This window comes from Rhea pennata, chromosome 2, assembly GCF_028389875.1.
Source record: "Rhea pennata isolate bPtePen1 chromosome 2, bPtePen1.pri, whole genome shotgun sequence".
In the NCBI taxonomy this organism is placed as follows: domain Eukaryota; kingdom Metazoa; phylum Chordata; class Aves; order Rheiformes; family Rheidae; genus Rhea; species Rhea pennata.
In genome coordinates this window covers 151981478-152003452 of record NC_084664.1, presented here as the reverse complement: position 1 = coordinate 152003452, position 21975 = coordinate 151981478, and the positions used below count along the sequence as shown (strand labels likewise).

The following is a 21975-nucleotide window of genomic DNA, read 5'->3' as shown; positions in this document are numbered from 1 at the left end:
GAGTTGTCAGTTACGAAACACAGATTTTCTAGAAACTCTACTTGATTAATATTGGTGCTATTGGAACTATACTCATATAGGGAATCCTCTTTGGAACTTTGCTGCATTGAATAGGTTAGGTAAACTTCCACATAGGGTTCTTTGGGGTTGTTTGTTTGTTTGTTAATAGATCTAGAACTTCATGAACATATTAAAGAGCATGCAGCCAACTGTGTGACAACAAATAGGAACAGTTTGACAGAAAGCGCTCCACGTTGTTTTGTTTTGCCCGTATGTCGTTATTGCCAGTGTCCCAGCTGATGAGCTTTTTCAAAGGATGAATAACAAGAAAAAATCTTACCTTCTGGGGGGAGATGAGCACTTCTGTGGCTCTAGACTTTTGTCTTGTCTTTGGCATTTTGTGCTCCTGTGAAGCAAACCAAACAGAAGTAGGCACAAGACTGAGAGACTGAAGTGATTCTCATTTTCTACTAGCTCACAAAGTTCTTTGATCAATTTATGCTACCTGTTTACTGACTGTCACAGAGCTATTTGATGTTTTTCATTAGGATGAATATGTCCAAGATATCTCAAGTTTATCAGCTGCCTTTTCTGATTGCAGCATGAGCAACTTGAAAAGATGACAGATTCCTTGTAGTGATTTTGGTCTCTTAATATATGATGGTTAAGTTTCTTGTATTGTCACTCAGCCTCTTTCAGTCAAATAGATTAGCTAGTAAATACTTGTTTCTGGTAACAGCCTCTTTGAAATTAAGTTGATGGGAATACTCGTGTGAACATTTTTTCCATTGATCTGTGGGAAGCAGATTTTGATGGGCAGTTGTGGGCAATATTTCCATCTGGCATGGCTGCTGTCTTAAGGTACATTTTGACAGCCTGTCACCATACACACATACTGAACAGCTCAGGCAGTGGAAGAAGGTGCTGCCACTAGTTTCTCACAATTGCTTTGCTGGAGATTATCACCTCCACATCTTTGGCAACAGAAAGGACTGTGTGAGAGACTCGTAATCTGCTATAGCAAAGTCATTCTGCTACTTTATCCACCCACCTGTGTAAGAGTAGGTTTTAGCTAACTGATCTAACTTTGCTTCCCGATCTACTTCAGGCACTTGAACAGTCTGTTTTGCCAGAAGAGTTGTAGGCATGGTAAACATTCAGCTAATGGGTAAAGATAATCATGTCAGGATGCTACCATTTCCAGCCTGGCACAGCTGTATCTAGAAGATCCTTAGCCTGTCTTCCAAGCATTCATTTTACAGTGCCCTACATTGCAGCAGCAGCTTCTATAATGAAATGCAACAGTGGCTTTGCTTGGGCTGCATCTGTTTTACAAAACTTGACCGTATAATTTCCTGCTGTTCTGGATGAAGTTGATTTGCAAGTATTCTTGTGTATGTGATAAAATGATTAGTAATACAATATTATCTGAAATTTGAGCCACCTTTTTTCTCTGAAGTACAAAAAATGTACTCATTTCCTCCAGTGAAATCTGGTGTGATATTTAATCTGTTCTCTGAAGTATTACTCATATTTTATTTAACAATATAAGAAAGTAGGATGTCAGTTGTGTTGTACTGTTATTGTTCAGCTTCTGAAAACTTAAAGAGTCTTTCCAGAATATCTCATGCTATTTTAAACTTATATTGTCTCCATTTTTTCTTTAGCAACTGCTGAATTTTGTCACTGAGATAACTAAGAACTTCAATATATTTCACTTGGAAAAATTATATGCTGTGCTCTGTCAGTGTATTTACCGACATCGGAAAGATTATGACAAAACTGAATTAGTAAAGGTAATTTTATATATATATATTTTTTTTATTTTTATATATAATGTTCTATTGCTGTTATGCAGTATGCATGCATACTGCATATTCTGCTTATTTAATATTAATTGCTTTACTACTTAGTTGTCAGTGTTGTAAGACTTTTTCATTTCTGTCTGGAAGACATTTATCCGTATTGCAAAACCATTGTTGTATTTGGCATAATTATTTGCAGTTTCAGCAGGAAAAAGATTGGACTTGAAAACAATAGTTCCACCCACAGAACTCCTTCAAAGCAGTTAACTTTAGAGTCTGTGAATAGCTTTTTTTCTTTTTTCTTTTTCTTTTCTTTCTTTTCTTTCTTTTCCTTTTCTTTTCCTTCTTGGAGATGGGGGGGTGATGAAAGAAGAGTGCTGTTCTCAGTCTGCAACTTCCTCTTTCTCCCCCTATAGGCAGTCAAGCATAGTAATGCTTAGTCATTCCTTTCTTCAGCAGTTTTAAAATTGAAACGTAACAGGAGTTTGAGGTTTTTCTTTAGTCCTCCCATAATCTCTTCTTAACTAGCAAGTTCAAGTGTCTATACATAAAGGGAGATTTCTGCCTATGCAGGTCTTATGGTAGTTATCCAGATTCTCTGACCTCTTTCTGTAAAAGAGGATTTATGAGTTGTCAGAATTCAGCAGAAGTCTTCAGGAGGCAACCATAGTCCAAGCCAGGCATTCCCAGTTTTGAGTTGGTTTGGGTATGTTGGAAATTCATCTTCAGATCCAAGAGCCAAGAACCCATTTATCTCTGAGATGCTTGTGTGTGAGAATAGATAAAATTCTTTTTTTAAGGTAAACTGCAGAGGGACAGAGGAAGCCTCTTTGTTTAGGCACTGGTCATCTTGATCTATTCTTTGACATCTGATAAAGAGTTAGAACGGACGCTCTGTTCTGATTGTGCAACAGTGAGGATTATTTGGTTTCAAGGAGGCCATGCCTGAAAAATGTGCCCTTCTCATCTAGTGTAACGTCATGTGTTAGCTTGAGAAGGGAATTTATTTATGTTATCCTAGGGCTGATGAGTTTCATTACATTAAATTGTAATGCTCAAATTAATTAAGTGCAGCTCGCAGTGCCTCTTTCAAAGCAAAGCATTGGAAAACTTGATAAACTTTTATCATCTTTTTCCAACGTGTTAGAATATATTTTTTCTGAGGTAACCTGCGGTGCTGTATATTCCATTGTATAGAATACTCAGTGCTCCAGAAATTCCACCCAAGCTACAAATTGAAACAACTGTTGATACAGGCTCTGTATCCTATTCTATTTTGCACACACAGGGATACCTGTGAAGCTACAGAGAATATAAAAACACTGATGGCTCTGGCAGATGTTTTTCCATGTATTTACAGTTTTTTTAACTTTGTATATAGAAGTAAATAACAGGATTCTTAAACTTTTATTCATGCTTATTGCTAGTTTGTCTTCTTTTTTATTAGGAAATGAAGAAAGAAATTACAACCTTCCGTTGTGCTCAGTAATGTGATCTTCAGAATACTTGATTTCTACTCCGTAATGTTTTAATTGCATGCTGTTCTGTTATCTGTGTATAATTCAGTAAAGAGTACTTCTGAATATATATATTATACACATATATATAAACCAAATATATCTTAAAATATATTAAGAAAGTTCAAGTAAAGTCCTTTAACTGCTTTTATTTGATATTTTTGTCCTATACATATTGTATGATAAATAGTAAGCTTGGACAAAAGGATTATACATGATCGGTTGGGATCAGGATGTTCAGCTTTCTTTCCCATTACGCATTGCCTTAAAGCCTTGTCTTCTTCTTATGTGATAGATGTTTGTCAGTGCCTTTTGGAACCTTGTAGATTTGAACATCTTCCAGGTACTCGCATTGTATATTGCATAAAGGCTTTAAAACATATGTTATTCTGATACATGAAAAGTAAATCCTTTAGAAACCTCTTAATCTAATTCAGAGGTAATTTTTTTTTTTTAAAAAAAAAAATCTCTGATAGCACCTCAAGTGGTTTTCATGGAATTAACAACCAAAAGAAAAAGTGAGAGAGGAACATTGTTTCCACAAACATAATATTTTTGCTATGACATACTTTCGCTTGACTGTCAAAAAATACCACCGACTTGAAACAGAAAGCAAGATTTTAAGGTAAAGTTTAGTCTTGCTTGTAATATTGACAATCTTCTTGATACTGCAGAATAGAATTTTAATATAAATTGTTAGTTGCAAGTGTAGGTGGCTTATAGTTGAATTAAATTGTAAATAGTTTTCTGGTCTTCTGGAGAGAATTATGTTTGTGTATTACCTAAAACTGAATATATTATTGCTGAGAAATATATTTAAATAATACTAAAGCAATACTCTTTATTGAAGATGGATACCTCTTCAAACCAGAAGGAAAAAAATTAAGTTTATTTGAGAGTTATTTTTCAAAACAATTGAGAATAAGATACACAGAATCTGAATTTTTTGAAAATGGAATTATATAACAAGCACAACAAAGTATGCGCATCACGTTGCTGTCGTGCGTGTGATGTGACGTAACACCTAGTGATACTGAATGCCTAACTGTGCAATCTCTGTAAGTTTTAGTTTTCATGTCTTTTTTTCTCTTTAACGCCTGTCCAAACATTTGTGTACTATGCAGAATGTTTCTTCTATCTGTATTGTTTGGATGTGTATTATTAAAAAGTGAGTCATGATTTGAGTTTGTCTGTTTTAATCGTAGAATAATTTGAGCATTAAAAATTTTACTTTGAAGTCTTAAGGCTCCTGGTATTTTAAGTGCAAGTACTTCATGTGAACAGTTTACCCCACTCTTGGTTTATCAGTTCTGCAGGGTTAAGTTTCTGAGATGCTAGCGAGCGCGCCAGAGCAAGCATCAGTTCAGCTCCCTAGGCCAGTCTAACGATAATTAGCTGCTTCCACCACTGAGACATGTATACTCATATGTATAGTACACTTCCTTTTCTTAACGATTTCTAGATTTACTTCTGTCATACAAAACTTCTAACTTAACTTGACACGATTTGCCCTGATTGACCTAGAATATAGCTCAGGTCAGATGCTTCCTTGGATGTGTTACAAGTGCAAGCTTTGTCCAGGATTCACTTGTATGTGGAAAATAAAATTTCCAAATTTTGAAAGTAGATGCATGTAAGAACAAAACGCTGTGTATTAGTGCTGTATCTGAAAGCCACAGTACAGGACATGTTTGCATTCAGTGGATACCAGGCAGCTTTCATTGCATCTCCAGGCAGAGGAGAGGGGAAAAATTACTGAAGCAAAAATCCATTTCTTACCACTTTAAGAGGATGTTGAAAGCCTGACGTCTAAAATGCACTTTTCACCAGGGAGTCGCTGTTAGCTCATCTTATGGTAACTAGGAAATTTCTTTCTTAAACTAAAAATGAAGTGACAGTGTGAGAAGTGAAGAAGTAGAAACAATCTTCTGATCAAAACTTTCGCTCTTCAAAGCTTTGGTTCAACTTCTTTGTAGGAAACAGTATCTGTATTGCTTAAAAAATTTGTACATGTAAATGTGTAACTCTGTGATCCTCCCTGAATGAGCTAAGGGATGCTATTGCGTGATGCTATTGCTGCTGATGGTTCCTAAAAGTCAGTATTTTTTTCCTGCCTTGGGGCACTTTACCTGGTTTCAGTGTCTGACCCCCAACCTGCAGACGACAGCTACAAACAGTGTGTAGAAACAGAGCCTTTCAAGGAGAGTGTGTGGCAGGAGCGGAATCGAAATCCTCGCCAGCCCTCCTGAGGCGGGCGGTAGCTGAGGCGCTCCTCCTCCTCCTCCTCCTCCTCCACGCGCTGACAGGGCGCGTGGCGCTGGTTCGGGCTTGGTGGGTTCCCCCACCCCCACGCCCTTTAGCTCCGTGCGAAGGCGCCCGCTGCGCCGCGGGTTCGGGACCGCGTTAGGGCGGCTCTGGGGTGACCGGCCCCGGGCAGCCAAAGCGGTCTGCGGCGAACGAAAAGCAACGAGGGCAAAGCCGCCGGGAGCCGCGCACCGAGCCGCTCCGGCGGCTCCGTGCGCCGGCGGAGCCGCTCGAGGCTGCTGCGGGTCCGCCGCGGCTCGTCGCGGGGCCGAGCCGCCCGCGCCCCCCGCTGCCCGCCGCCTCCCGGGCGGGGCGGCGCGGCGGCGGCCCCGCCCCGCTCCCGGCGAGGGAGGCTGAGGCTGCGGCCGCCGCTGCGCGGCCTCCGCGCGCACCCTGGCGCGGCGAGGCGCCGGGAGGATGCGAGTGGGCGCCGCGGGCCGCGGCGAGGCGCGGGCGGCCGGCGGCGGCGGCGCTGGGAGGTCGCGGCGCACCCGCCGCCCCCCCGCCGCGGAAGAAGCGCAGTAGTTTGCGAGGCGCAAGATGGCGGCGCGGCCGTGACAGGCGGCGGAGGCGGCGAAGGCAGCGCGGCGCCGCCGCCAGGTAGGGCCCGGCCCCCCGCGGCGGGGCGCGGCGCGGCGCGGCGCCCGCCCCCCCGCAGCCGGCGGCGGCGGCAGCGGCCGGGCGCTCCGCGGGCGCCCCGCGCCTCGCCGCGGGCAGGGCGGCGCCCCGTCGCCGCCCCCGCGTCGTGCGGCGGGCGCGCAGCGGGGCCAAGCCGCGGGGCAGCGCCCGGCCGGCGGCGCCTGCGGCGCGGCTGAAGCGGGCGGTGCCGCGGCCGCGCTCCGCTCCGCTCCCCCGGCGGCAGGACGCGCCGCGCCGGGCACCAGCGGCGCCTGGGGTGAGCCGCGTCGCGGAGGCGGCCCGGGGCAGCCGCCCCGGCGAGCGCTGCCGGCAGGTGCCTCGTCCTTTCGCCTTGGCGCTCTCGTCGCGCTCCTCCCGCGGGGCGACGCGCGGGGGGCCGGGGGCGGCGAGCGCCCTGCGGCAGGGAGAGGGACGGGGGTGCGCAAAAGCTGCGCGCTCGGCTGCGGCCGGCGGTCTTCGCGCGTTGTCCTGCGGAGGGGGGTTCGCGCGGAAGGGAAGGAGGCCCCGGGGCGCGGGCGGGCGCAGCGGGCGGCGCGGCTGCTGCGGGCGGTGCGGGGTCGCCCTGGGCCGCGGCCCCCGGGGCCGGCACCGCCGCCTGGAAAACCCGCGCGAGCCGCGGCCGCCGGCAGCCCGCTGCGGCTGCGTTGCTGAACAAACTCCTCAGAGCCGATGAGAAATAGATGCTGGTTTTTTTAGAGCTGAAATTACCTGCTTTTAACTTTCAGGTTCTGGCAGTTGCGGTATCTTTGCGAGACCGAAAAGCCCTCTGCTCCCCTGTTTCGGCTAACGCACGTGCACGCGCGCTGTGCTGGTCCGAAACTTGTCTTTGTTGAGCGGAGCAGTTTGAGGCAGAGCTTTTCCTCGCAAGGCCTCCTTTTCTACTCTCCTAACGGTTCCTGGGACTTTTTCTGGATTCTCTCCTTTCTGGCAGCACCCTTGGGGACCTGTGCTTGCTTCAGCTGGGTCAAGTATTCTGGTGTCTCGCTTTAATTGCTGTCATCTATCGTTCTGGGTTACTGTTGCAATAGAGAAGATTTATCACTGCATACAAATATATCACTGGAGAGTGTCACGGCTATTTACTGAACAACTCTGCCTTTTGTGGATTTCTCAATACTGAAGCGTTACTGACAAATAATGGACTTTGCACCATGGTTAGGATTCCTCTTTGTTCCCAGTGCACTGAAAAGACCATTTCCTTGCATCTTTTGCTTCATTTAACCACGTGTATCTTTTGACTTAAGCTTGTTGCTGTCCCTGAACTTTCCCTCTTATTTCCCTTCTTCTGTCCATTCATTATATGTAATCTGGAGGAGAAGGTTACGTTTTGATTATTTTTTTTTGTCTAGTTATGTTTAACACTTACAGCCTTTTTGTTTGGGAAACGACTTCTTTGGAATTTAGAGGAATCTTTAAAAAATTATCAGTCTTATGAAATCAGATTCTTTCTTCTAGTTTGAGTTCAGAATTTTTTTTCCAGCAGTACAAAACTGGAACTTCTAAAGCACCAAGTACCTGTAAACTGATTTTTATTCTGTTTGCACATAGCAAGTATAATCAAGTCACAATTACTTGTAGCAAAACTATGGCTAATCTTTAGTTTGATGTTCAGTTGCTCTTTACCTGTCGAAGTGAGGTCTAATTTAGAATTCCCCTGTGTCAGATGCAGCATTTTTGCTTTATGAAATTATCTTCTCTAATTTTCTGAAAACCTGAGCCTCTTTCAAAATTGGCAGATTTTTTTTTCTCAAGTGTATGCTGCTTAAATTTAAGTCCTGTGCAATAGCAGGTTTTGGGGGGTTGTGATGGTGGGGAAAAGTTCTTAACATTTTTAGGAGAGTGCATAAGGGCCTGGACGTTCTGTTGTCTTCTGTAGATTGATAGTCACTATTCCCTCTCTGTCTTGTACTTTCTATGTGAGGTCATTGATCCATAAAAGTCCAAGATGGTTTACCCCTGAGTTGTCAGTGACTTGTAAACAAGTGATGCCATTTTCAGTGTAGTATCACTTCACCTTTTTTTTTGTTCATTTGATATTTCATAAGTAGCAGTATTGATCTTATAAATAGCATTCTAGTCATGTGTATCTCTCTTCCACATATCAGTAATATCAAGTATGTTGAATAAGAATACATAATACAATAAGAATACATAAGAATACAATGTTTTTGTTGTTATTTATATTTCTAATATTGGCAAATTAGCCATTAAAAATACTTCTTTCTTCCAAAAGAAGCCACCAAAAGGATGTGTTTACTTTTGTTTTGTTTTCAGCATCTTTATTATGTTGCTAGCAGTTCATTTATTCCACTTTTTTTTTTTTTTTTTTTTTTTTTTTTTTTTTTTTTTGCTACGAGCTTAGTGCCTTTCCAGACATTCAAACCACCTAGCTGCATAAACAGTTGTTTCTTTTCTGTGGATTCTTTTCTGTGGAAGTGAAAGCTGCCCAAAACGCTACAGTTCCTCATCCCGTACCAACCAGATGACATTTCATAGCTCTGTGCCTTGCATCAGTTTAACTGATGGGACTTGGGAAAGTCCCCTTGTGTCTTTCTCTTTTGTATCCTTCAGAGTTTGGTGAACTATAATGCGTTCTCTAAAACAGTATCACTGCTACCAGTGGTTCCTTTCCAGCCACCTTCAGAAATCAGTTCAAACTGGGCACATGTCTATTGTCTTTGCTTTTGACAAGATATATACCGCTCTCTTATCCTTAGGACCTTTGAGAACATCATAATTCTAAAGTTAAATGGAATTCAGTGGAAAAGAGTATGATCTTAAGGGCCAAGAACAAGAATTTAGAGTAGAGCATGGGCTGTATTTTTAAAAACACAAACATAGCATGGTCATGCTGAACCACAGGAACTGGAAGATTGCTCAGCAGTAGAAGAGGAGTGGATGTGGGCAGATGAGAGAACGTTTAGGAGCAAAAAACCCTAAAGAACTTTGAATATATTGCTACTTTTTTGCACTCTTTAAATGATGCTGAAGATAGCAAAGATTGCCAACATCTTTTGAAAACTTGATTTCTGCAAGAACACTAACACTTTCAGGATTTGTTAGTCAGTTTTTACCTTGTAAAAGCTATTCTTACATAAAAATTCTTATCTATTTAGCCTTTGAATTGAAATGTACTTAAGATGGAGAACAGGTCTGGAAGAGCTCAGTGTCTTCAACCTCCAAAGAACAGGATTCAAGTTGTGTTTAGAGCCCTTCAAGAAAGTTTGTTTGTTTTCTTAGGTTCACATTGTACAACTTGGCCTTCACCAGTGGCATTTTGCAATCCACTGCTCACCTTCCTTATCCATTGGTCTCGGTGGGAGTTGAAGGAATTCAACATGCTGTCAGTGGGTCCCGCAGTTTGAAGTCGCTGCTCAGGCAAGCCTTGAAGCTGGCAGTTCTGTTTAAACAGTGGGCAGACAGAGCTGCGTAATGAAGCATGCGTAACACCAGCCCTCGCTCTTTGGCAAAGCCAGCACCGTTCTGTGAGCATCGTGAGTGCCAAATTCACCCCACCAGACAGAAGGGCAGGAACAGCTTTTCAACTTTCTAATGAATACAGTAGAATTTCCACACATTCAGCATGCTAAATCTTCAAAGTGTCTTATGAACCACGTATAATTAAACAGGAAATAGCTGTCAGCTTATAATGACCACCATGAATTAGGCATGCATTTTATATGGGTTTTAAGACTTGAGTCCTTGTTTATAGGTTAGGAGAGTGACTATTTTACTATTACCTCATCTTGCAAAGATGATGAGAGCTTCATAGATAGAAGTGTACATTTGTGTAGTTGCAGGCAGCGTTGGTAGAGGTGTGTAAACTTGGGTACCAGAAGCACCATAGTCACGGCAGCAGGGCCTCCTTCCTGGAACAGCTGACTTCCCTAAAATTGAGGTATATTGTCCTAATCAAAACACAGTGCTAATGTCACTGTATTCCTCCCTGTTGTAAATATGTACCCAATGCAAAGATATTCTTCATAACTCAAAATACTGCTGAATTGAAAACCCTGCTCCTGGGTCTGTGTGTGGGCATAAGGATCTGTCTGTGTTGCTAATCAGAACAAAGTGGGGTCTAGAAATGCTATATATCATGAAGAGAATGAAGAGGAAACAATGGGGAAGAAGGTGAGGAAGAAATAATAATGCATGGAGTGTACTAAGAAGATTTGTATTTTAAACCTTATAGCTGTGTGCTGCTTCAAAAAATTCAGATTCCTGGTTAATCCTGAGAATATTTTCAGAGTAGGGGAGTACTGCCTTCTCATACACAGGTCAGTTGCCTTCAGCAACATCAGTTGAAGCTGAGGGTGCTGTGCAAATCAGAGTTGTATCAGGAGTTGTTTAGGGACTTGGCAGCAATTGCAAAGTAAGCTAGATGAAGCAAGCATGAAACCTCAGGAGCTGGTTTCTCAGTAGGCTTCTCAGCATGATGAACATTTGTAGCTTGGGTGGAATTTCTGGAGCATTGAGCACTGCACTTTGTCCAGCCTGGTTTGCAGTGCTGAGTATTTATGGCTCTCTATCCTGCAAACTTCTTGGTGAGGATCTGGATGGCAAAAGAGCTTCACCGTACTTGGAGCTTCATGTGAGTTCAGCAGGTTTTGTGCGTGGACGGTCTGTGGAATCACAGTCTATACAAGATACCTGCTTGGATCATAGATCTCATTTAAATATGATTTAAACCCGCACACCTTTACTGCTTGTATCTTATGAATATTCCTCAAGTTTTATTTCCTAATATGCTTTACTTAAATTTGTTGGAGGATTCTGTTGGTGAGTAAAGAATTATTTTTTTTATTTTACTAACAGGAACAATTTAAAATGGAAAGAGACTTCATCTTCTGTGAGGAGACTAAAGCTTAGGGAGTTTTATCTTGCAGTGCACGAACATTCATTTTAAATCTGAGTCTTGACAAGTAGCTTTTCTTCTTTTAATTCTCTGGTTCTTGGATTCCTCTAGGGGAAGAAAAAAGGCCTGGTTAATATTAGCTGTTTGTTTCTTTTGGGGAACAGAGGGGAGGAGTGAGTAAAAAGGAGTAATATTGAAGTAAAATACTCAACACATACTGATAAAATAGATACGTGTGCAAATAGTTAAATTTTATTTTTATATTTATATATATATGTATCTTTATGTGTATAATGCTTAAATATTTAGAGAGAGAGAAGTTTTATGTTGTTGAATACACTAAAGTTTTACTCTAGAAATCCTTGCTTTAGAGCTTTCCAGTATATTAATACTAGCTTGGATGATGGCAGCGCAGACACGGTGGCCGCACCTTGTGCTCGCGCGTTCTCGCTGACCAAGAGCAAGCAACGCGTCTGCCGCGGTCGTAGCCAGACGCACACGGGCGCGAGCTGGTCGAAGGGCGAAACGTGAGGAAACGTAGTTGTTAGCGAGTGAATATCCTCTCCCCGGATCTTACGTCCGCGCTGCTCGAGTCCGGCTGCCGCAGAGCTGCGTGGGGAGCAGCCCCAGGCGAGCGCGCGAGCTGCCGGGGGGCTCGGGACCGGAGCTCCCTTTACGCAGGAGTAGCTTCTCTGCGCTACTCTGTGTGGAAAAATTCAGTCGTTTCCACCCAAAGCGATGAAATAAAAAGCTCAGTCAGCCATTTCATTTTGGGATACTCCGCCCTTCAAAACAAATATTAAAAGAGAAAAACGTAGGCTTCGGTCCGTGCATATCCCAGTAATTTCCACTGGTGAAGGCGATGCTTCTGACTGGGATCTCGAGAGGCCGTGATTTGCAAAATGCAAGTATTTTATTTAATTTCAGTAGTGGAAGTTAAATTTTATATCATCTCTTTCGATATTTTATTTAACCCAGTAACTGCTTGGGAAGGAAAGTGTCTCTTTTAGTTTACCTTTGTCCTAGGCTCGGTTTTAATATCTAATGTTTAAATGGTGGGGGGGAAGGGGGGCAATCTTCGTTCTTAATGATTCATGCTGCCTCAGAGCACAGTGGTTTCTAGTTGTGTGCTGCCTTTCCCACTGGGGGTTGCAAACAAAAGAACAATAATTTCAGACTCCTCCTTCAGTTTCCAAGAGAACCTTAGCTGCTCAGGGATAGCTTTGAATTTTAAAAGCATTTTTCTTCCGAATTATGTATTGATTGCACACAAAATAGCAGTGTCCTAATATGCAATTTAAAACAAATGCATAATGGTGCTCATTTGTTTTTAATGCTTTTTTTTTTTTCCTCTGGCAGAAAACAAAAAGTAGAGTCTGTTCCCATAAACGAGTGTTGCAAAATCTTTGCAAACATTTATTAGTCTAGACACAAAATATTCTCACCCGGCCTCAGCTTGATGATGGCAAGAAAAAGCAAGCTAATATTGTACTTGGCTGTCGGAAAAGAAAGAAAAAAAAAACGGGGGGGGGGGGGGGAGGAGGAAGGGGGTGAAAGAAACCCTTTGCCCCAGGGTTGCGACCAATAACATTTTGCAGGAGCTGCCTACAACAACAGATGCGTCTTATTCCCACGGGCTTCCCAGGCCTGCCTACTCTCTTCTGCTAAACTTGGACGCTCAGAAACATTCTCGTTGAGTACCACACCCTCGTCTTATCCTGGCCTCCTCTAATTTGGTTGTTTTAATAATGACACTAGGCTAGTTAGTCTTGCCTGCCTTTACCAATCTCTCTATTCCCTTTGGCCCTCCAAAAATTGTTTGACTAAGGCATTAACGCGTAAACATTGCGAATAGACGTGAACTGGAGTAATGGATAGAAATCAAAGCTGTTTAAAATAGGAGATTTAATCACAGTTTAAATCTGCAGCTAAGGAACCTTGATTTAAATATTCTATTTTAATCTTAATTTGTGTTTATATTTTTGATAACTTTCGTAAGTGGCACTGATTTTCATTGTTTAATATAGTGGTAGTTTGTAGAGTTTTGTTTACTAAAGAGGTAAATTATATCTGTGCACGTTTATCAGTCTTTTGTCTTGACATATGTTTACTCAGACTCTTTAATTTTTACATTTTGTCATTTTCACATCAAATGGTGAATTATGCAAATCTGATTTTTCAGATAATGATTAGTTCCCGTTACTCACAATTTATGTCAAACAGCTTTCGGTTTGAAATTAAAATTTAATTAAAAATTCCCCTAAACAGCATAATATGGCTGTATTATTAATTAAGCTGCTGTAAATGTGTAGAATGCCAAAAAATACATTTATTCAAGCGTGGCTTTGTGTTTAAAGCCTGCTGATACGAGACAAATATGATACTTACTCATACTTATTAAACTGATTGTTTCTGTGATAACATATCCACGTCCATAGAGAGTTTTAGACCTGGTAAAGCTTGGGCTCAAACAGGAGTGGAGATCTTAAATAGAAAACGAACTGATTTTTCAACTTCGAGGGAAACTAGTCCTCTGTCTTTCAGATCACCCGTGCCATCACTCAGCGCAGCAGTCTGCAAAGGGAATGCCTTCCTATGATGCCAGTCATTGACTGCCACGGATTCAGGCTTTTGACTAAGATTTTTCCATTCAATTAAGGTGGCTTGCTTCTAAAAAGAAAAATCTGTGTGAATCAAAACTGTCCTCTTTAATACTGATTTTTTTTCTAATTACTCTTATCCCATTAATGAAAACTTACGTGTTTACAGTGAGAACAGTATTGCAGCTATTCAAACTACTCATCAACCACTCTTCATTGCTTTTAATGAGTATAATTATTTTAATGTTAATAAATTAGATAGATATTACTCATATAAGGATTATGTTTACTATATACTTGAATTATTAATTTATATTAAAATTTAAAGTGTTTCTGATTAAAACTGATTTTGATTTTTTTCCTGCTCTAGATAATAGCATGTTTAAATATAAAACTGAATCTTTTCTTCTTACCCTTCATTCTGATGCTGTACTGGGATTTTTTTGCAGCTTTTAAGTTGCTGCTTAAATGTATTTTAAATACATAGTGTGTTTATTTGTAGAATTCTAGTGTCCATTCTCATTCAAATCAGTAAGAACATGATTTTGACCCTAGGCTACCTATGTAGTTTGAAACTACCTAAAGATTTTAAAACAGAACTAATTGGATTTTTTGATTCAGCATTTAAATTTAATGTAAAAAAAAAAAAAAAAAAAAAAAAGCCCCACAGCTCTTCATCTTAGTGGCAGTGTTTTAGTTAACTAGTTATTTTTTGCTTAAAGTTTTGTGCAAATTTTCCAGGATTATGCTGATACCTGGGATACAAAAAGTGAAACTGAGTAGTCTTTTGTTTTGTTTTGTAATCTTTTTTACTTCTCTGTCAGGAACTGAGTATCAGGGGTCTATGTTCCTCCTGCAAAAGTTGCTCACATGCCTGACACCTTTGGGATAACAGGGCAAAAGATGCAGCCCCCTGTGTTACCTAGGTCAGTAGTTGCCAAACTGCAGGTTGCAATTTCAAGTGGGGCTTTAAACACTTACAAGGCGGGGTGGGGGTGGTGTCATATTTCTGGTGAAAATTAAGTCACAGAAGTGGGGTTCACTGCCAGAGTCTGGGGCATGAGCCTGGAAGTGATGCTAGCTCAGCCTTTGGTCTCACAGTTCATCCGAGCTAGTCCATAGATCTGCGTTTGTCAAATGCCATGGTCCTGCCCTCCCTTTCCCTCAGCCTTCCTTCTCTTGTGCTGGCAGTAGTGTCATCACTTGTAGCCAAGTGGTAAAAGTGGAGCAAAGAACTAATATGCTGGAATACTTTCTTACTTTTGCTGAGTTATGTTTCTGCTGAACTAAAGGCCTTCATTTAGATCAGCTCCGACCTATCGCTGAGCACGTAGGCCAGCAGCACTTGTGAAGTAAAACATGTTAAACATGTTAACTGTGAACTCGTGCTCTGTACACTGTGCAGTGGGCTGAGAAACTTGTTCTAGTCTGTTAACTCTTTAAGACTGTGTTACTCGATTGTAACTTGAGCACACAGTCATGTCTCAGTGACTTCCTAATGTGACCTTACTTCCAGATTCAGCTATTTATTCCACATCTTATACACTGGGAATGCTCTATGTTTCCCTGTCTTTTGCCTTGTCCCTAGCCTGATTGGCAGTAAGCAATGTTTATTCACATTGTGAATGCATGATGGTAGAGAAAAGAGGGGGAGATCAGTCTTTGTCACACACAGAATAACATGTTGTCTCCCACAGAAATCAGCAGGAGGACCTACGAAGTAAAGGACAGGACTCAGCAGGAGAGCGGAGTCAAGTCGTTACTGCAAATAAAAATGCTTTGCTTTTGGCAAAGGTTAACTTAGTGCACAGTGGTATTTTAGTAGGTAGTTAAGACCTGCAGAGCGTGTTTATGCAGACAGCTTGGTCTGCCTTCTTTCCCTCTAGTTATGAGCTGAAACATCCAAAAATCCTAGAAAATAAGAATGGAAGGGGCTTCTGAAGATCTGGTCCAGCTTCTTCCTTGAAGCACGGTTAAGTTTGTAGTTATGATTGCTCAGGGCTTTGTCCAGACAAGTTTTGAAAATGTCCAAGGATGGAAATTCCTCTAGAAGTTGCCAGCAGATACCCACAACCTGTTCAGGCGGCCAGCGTCAGTCTCTAGCCAACACTGAAATGCTGTGACTCTATCAGCACTGTGCCCCCAAAATTACATTCATTGTAAAGAAATGTGGAATGTGAGAGCATCTGCTTTATTACTTACAACATCCCTTAACATTTATCTGTAGCGTACCAAAAATATATTTGTATTGCAGCAGGATGCAGATGAGCCTGAACTAGCTTGACAAGCTCAATTTGGCTCTCGCAGTAGCGTTAAGCTGCACTAGGAATACTTGCACTTGATGTCAGTGACTGAGTGTTCTGAATGTGGAGAGGGAAACTTAACCATTGTACTTGTGTTATGAGAATTACTGCTACATGAATGGTGTTGGTTGGATCAGGTGAGAAGATTACGTCCTAAAGAAGCTCTGTGAGATGCTCTATACTTGCAAGCACAGACAAAAAATACATCTACGCCTCTCTGATACGGTGGAGTCTGTCTCACTAGGTGACCTCTTATTCTTGCCTGTCTTTATGTGATATGACTTACAATTTTAAAGCTGTTATATAATACTGCAAATACTCTGGAGGCACATAAACTTTTTTTTTTTTCCCTGAAATATCAGCTCACATTTTTGGCTTCCCAAAAGGTAGAGAAGCAAATCATGTGGCGAAGAAAATAAAGGGCTTTCTGTGCAATCTGTGCTCTTTCACCTTCTCACCACTTCCTCAGAAAGTGGTGGCAGGTCCAAGAGGCTAGAATAGACTTTAAGGAAGACTTAGGATGGAAAGTAGGTGGGTTTGAGGCTTGCAGACAATATTTTGAGAAAGCATGTGTGGGCAAGAGACCACAGCAGTCTTGGTGTTGGAAGAGGCTCTGAAGAACAGTTGCAGCCTTGATAATAATGCCTTCAAGCATTGGTCTTCACCTTGATGAGCGTTAAACAAATCTTATACAATAGAATCATAATGTTTTCCTTTCAAAGTGACACTCCAAGCACTTGCTTTTTCCCATTTGAGAAACTCTGGCTTATACAAACACTAGCTTTATATGTTTATGTCAAGTGTTTTGAGATCCTTTACAAGTTACTTAAATCATGGATCTGTGTCCTTTTTTAATTGTGTCACCTGGTAAGTCCTATTTTTCACTCTCTTATAATCTTTTAGATGACAATTTCTTACACATTGTTTCTGTTTAGAGGCTGTTTTTATTATGTTCCTTGAATTTCAGGGGAACATTCAACTGTTCCAGAAGTAAAACTTGTAGAGAATGTGAAGGGAAGCAAGGAAGGGGAAGAGAGACAGGCAGCCTCAGTGTAAAAAACATACTATCTTTCTTCTTCTGAGCAGCTCTGTACCTCAGAGATTAGACATAAAAACTTTAAATTTGGCAAGGATCTAGCCCTGAGGTCTGAGAAATGACTTCGCTGTTTTTTTTTTAAGGCAGAATTATGAGCTATAATGTATCACCACCTTTTGGTGTCCAAGGGAGAATTTGCAGGATATTTTGTTACCATCTCTCCATCATGCTTTTCTGCCTGTCATGCACGCTTGCAGGCTTCTTTAAACCACCTGTATTTAATGAATCCTCTGCTGCCTGTTTATGTTATTATTTTGGTAGTAATGCAGTGTTTAAACTACTGCAGCTTCTGCTCCCGTAAATACTGCTGGCCAAGGAGGAGATACGAGAGTGCTGCAAGCTGGTAAGCCCAGAGCGCCGGTGCCACTCGTTTGAAGGGAAGAGAGCTCCCAAGCGTGCTATTGAGAAGACTTTGTATTACTGCAGTGACAGGCAAATATTAATGAAGGCAAATAGCAGCCTATCTGAAATCTGGTTTCCAGTGTGACGAGGGCATGTGCCATTAGTCGCGTTCAGTGGGGGCGGGAGACAGGAGAGGGAGACGGTCTGTGCTGCGCTGTCACCTCTGTGCGCGGGGGTGCCCGTGGGGTGCCCGCGGGCACGAGCGATGATTCGAGAATGAGTCGGGCGCGCGAGTGGAGGAGACCATCTGGAGGACTGCTGCGTTAGTCTCTGAAAAAGCTGAAAGGTGTCTGGGGACAAGAGCTCCGGGGAGTGAAGGCAAGGTCTTGTACTTCCAGCACGAGACTAGGGCCTGGGAAAACTAAGGTCTCCAGAAATTTTTCGGCTAAAAAAAAAATGCAGATATGAGTTGAAAGGAACATTTTGTGAAATTGTGCCTGTGCCAGATTGTTTCATTTTAAAGAAGGAAATCCCAAGAGAACAAAACCTTTTGTTTGGACATTTCAAGAAGAAACTTTTTTGATAAACAATTTCTAAAAGGAATAATTTTTTCTGTTCTATTTCTTTTAAAGCCAATATGAAATAAATATTTGGAGGTTGAATTAAATGTTTATTCAACCCAAAACATTGTTTTAAATCTTTTCAGGTCAATAATTTCTTTTTTTTTCTTTTTCTTTTATATAACATCACAGCAAAGAAAACAAAACACAGCTATAACTATGCCAAAAATGTATCCCTAGCTCTGCTACTTTTTATTGGATATGATAAACATTTGCATAAGTGATCTTAACCAGGTCTGATATTCACTTTCAAGAATAATCACCCAGAGATATGTGATGTTAGAAGTGTCGAGTGCTTACAATTTGCATTGAACACTATGGAGATCTAAAAATCAAGGCCTGCCTGTGTGAAGCTGAGCTGCCGTGATGACTGGATAATGTAGAAAATACATGTTTATGCGACTGAGGAGTGGAGAGTGGTACCGTATATGCTGAAGGTACTTCTTATGCAGTGTGACTATGATTACACACTTGTCAGATCTGATCAGTAGCATCTATAGGATCAGGCATAAAGTCCAGTTACGGCCTTATGTTTCAAAAGCAGTAGCACAAATTACTGTGCTCATTGTTGGGGTACCTGGCCGCATTTTACAATATAGATAGATAATCGATGTCATTTAATAGTCGCTTCTGGCCTGATATTCTGAACAGTTTACTTTGATGGACCCTGCTTAGTAACCCATCAAAACCGGTGGGGATGAGAGTTAACCAAGAAAGTCTGGAGGCACGTCCTGTGGCAGACACGGTTGCTGCTGCGGCGGGTCCCTCATTCTCAGCCTCAGCACAGGTCCGGTTTTGCCTTATCTTGTAGCTGTGCGTGGGCAGGAGCTCTTGGTATGTGCAGCCCACGTTACAGATTGTAATGCAACACGGCCCTCAAGCGTGCCCTTACACCTTCTAGCGCACGTGAAGTCCTCCTGAAATCAGTTTGATAAACGTTGCTGCTTTGTTGAATTGGAACCAGACCTTATTTTAAAACTAGAAGAAAACATGAACGTTGTCAGGTTTAAATCGAGCTTTGGTTGTTATTTTGCAGCGATAAGCAATCATGTCCTGTGAGCTTTGAGAACGGTGAACAACTGATGATAGTTAGGAAGAAGCTAATGAAAGGGTTGGAGATCCCGTATTGTCATGGGTTAACTAGAACATAAAAGGAGAAGACAAAGTAGTGGTTTCCATGTTGAGGAAAATTGTAGGCAACTTGGAATCAGGGTGATTTTAAAACTTAGAAGCAGTTTCCGCTGCTGGTATCTTCTCCTGAGTCACCCTGCTCGTGTATTCTTGCAATCACATTATTTGGTTTTGATCCTGCCCCCTCCTTGCCTGCCTGCTGGATTACAGTGTCATACAGCAAGCTGGGGGAAATGATTTTTGCATAAAGCAGACAACCTGAACACACAGCAAATGCTTTCTGTAAGCTCGCTTATCCTTTGCTGCATTAGCCATTTCTTCCTGGGGAGGGGAGAAGAGGTAGGTAAAAATTCCTGTGAGAAACACCATTTTTACATGCATTTCCTGCGTCAGCCCTTTATCTTTTTCCTTCTCTAAGCTCTGAGGCAGCAGGTTTCTGTCTGTATTTAGAAAATATTTATCCATATCTGATATAGAGAGAACTTTGAGTGTGCAATTTCACTCAGGAGAATGATCTCTGTTAAAATAGCAGTTAATGAATTGGGATTGTTCACGGTTTATGTTCTATTTGTGAAGAGCAGCTTCCTGAGCAATTGTATCTTCAGAGAGGCCATTTAAGGTCCTGAACCTTCAAAAATGTATGCTTGCACTTAGATTTTTATATTGCTGAGATATTGTCTGTTTTGTGAGTTTATTTTGCTGGGAAAGTAGCCCGTATGAAAAACTGAGGTAAAATCCTCAAAGGGGGTACAATAATGAGCAAGTCTTGAAGTGGAACTAATTTGAAGTTTTCCTCCAAACTTCTTTCACTCAAAAGTATCGCTTTTGAAATATTACAGACACTTGAAGCATGCAGTGATAAACCAAATTGCACAATATGATTTCAATATTAACACCAGAGGATAAAAACATAGGGCAGAACAGGAAAAGAAAAGCTTTAACGATATTTAGTCATGATTAGTTGACCCTGAAGTATTTAAGGGACAGGCCAAAGCAATCTCTGAACCGTTAGTGATGATCTTTAAGAATTTATGGAGGTTGGGGATGGTGGCAAACATGATACTTGCTCTTAAATGAGGGAGAGAGGCATGAGCAGGAGAGGAGAGCACTTAGGGATTTATAGATCAGTCAACCAAATCTTTGCTCCCAGAAAAGCACAAGAAGAATTTAGTAAAAAAACAGTCTGTAAGCATCTAGACAACAAAAAGATTCTAAAAATAATTGTGGATTTGTCAAAACCAAATTTTGTCAAGCCAACCTGTTTGGGTTTTTAGTTTTGTTTTGTGGGATTTTTTTGTTTTGTGGGATTTTTTTTTTTTTTTTTTTGCCAGAGTAATGTAATTGGCCTAGCGAAACGGGTTAATTGGGATATTGCAAACCTTACCGAAGTGAAGATCCTGACGAAGGTCCTGCATGGCCTTCCTGTAAGCAGTGTGGGAGAGGTGTCTTAAATGCACTGGCATAAAAGGGTGACTCATAATTGGTTTGATAAACCACTCAACTTTGAGGTTTTCGTAATCCCCTGGGAGACTGAGGGGATGTGCCAGCAGGGTGCTGCAGAGTCCCACTAGCAGCAAGGAGAAGGGAACAGTTTTTAACGTGTATGGAGGACAGGCGGCTGGGAGGGATTGCAGACATCTTGCTTTGTTACGATTTTTGTGAATGCTGTTGTAGCTCTTCATAGCTCTATGTTGACATAACATAGGTTTTTTTGAAATTACAACATCCTCTTTAAAAAAATTCCTAGTGTAATCAGAAGAGTGTGAATGAAACTTTCTTTTCCTGAAACCTGCTTGCATCAAAGAAACATGTGAAACGTGTTGCTCAGTTGGCAAACAGTAGAGGGGTAGGATAATCTGCCTTTGTACACTGAGCCAGACTTAACCCCAGCAAATCAAAACAGAGATGTGCTACAGAGATTTAACTTAAGTTTTTTCTGGGTTTTTCTTTTTCTTTTCTTTTTTTTTTAATTATCTTGAGGTTGCTTCAGTGCTGTGTGCTAGGTCAAACGATGCTTTCGCTTGCAGGCTGTGCCAGCTCAGCTTTGATCCTCAGCAAGCTCCTGCTCTCCCTCAGGCTGCCCAGGGCTAGATTCTGCAGCGTGCATGAGGCATTGCAAAGTGCCTCAGTTGCTTTTCAAGCTACAACTTAAGTTGGTAGTAATAGCCTTCAAGCAGCTTTTGAAGATCGGCATTACTGAAATTTTACTCAAGATTGCGGAAGAATTAGGTAATACCACCCAGCTCTTCCCCAGGAGAATTACTCAGTGCTTACTCTTGGCAAGTGTCCTTCTTTTATGAAGAGTCACCTGTGCCCTGGAGAAGCAGTGTGGTTAGTAACGCTCTACCTCTCACCCCGCAGGACGGCGAGACAAACGGATCCGTTCAGTTTTGCTTTACAGTTCTCTCGCTGCCAAGAGGAATGAGGGGGCTTGCGAGATGTACTTTTATATACATTGAAATAAGTAACTTCTACACTTGTGCAGAGTTTTACAGACTGCCAGCACTAACTTGTGGGAGAAGGAATCTTTTAAAGTCCAGTGCCGTTAAATAGTTGTCATTCCGGGATGATGATTACCTGAGAGTTATTGAGCGTTGTCAGCGTCCTCGTGCTGTATAACCGTATCCTTGGCATAAAGAGCCGATCGTGTCAGGCTGTGCATTTGGATGTAGGCACAGAATTAGTGCAGATAAATTTGGAAGGTCACTATCTAAAAATATTGGGGGAGAATAATTATGAAAAAAGTGAGGTGTGGCACACACT

The 21975-nt window shown here is 41.7% G+C and overlaps 2 protein-coding genes across 6 annotated transcripts in view; both read left to right on the top strand.

Annotated features, from left to right (window-relative positions):
- ATAD2 (ATPase family AAA domain containing 2) overlaps nt 1-4559 on the top strand; it is a 38444-nt gene extending 33885 nt beyond the window's left edge. For both annotated transcript variants that reach the window (XM_062570597.1, XM_062570596.1), the window contains exons 27-28: nt 1668-1796; nt 3253-4559. In XM_062570597.1, coding sequence (XP_062426581.1) covers nt 1668-1796; nt 3253-3294 — 171 coding nt within the window. In that variant the 3' untranslated portion in view covers nt 3295-4559. The remainder of the gene's footprint in view (nt 1-1667; nt 1797-3252) is intronic.
- A 1548-nt stretch (nt 4560-6107) lies between these two features.
- Nucleotides 6108-21975, top strand: part of ZHX1 (zinc fingers and homeoboxes 1) — a 31564-nt gene continuing 15696 nt past the window's right edge. For 2 of the 4 annotated variants that reach the window (XM_062570590.1, XM_062570591.1), the window contains exon 1: nt 6108-6226. The gene's annotated coding sequence lies outside the window, so the exon portion shown is untranslated. Of the gene's footprint in view, nt 6227-6501; nt 6579-18377; nt 18519-21975 lie in introns of those variants that run through there. The other 2 variants (XM_062570594.1, XM_062570595.1) reach the window with 2 other exon arrangements.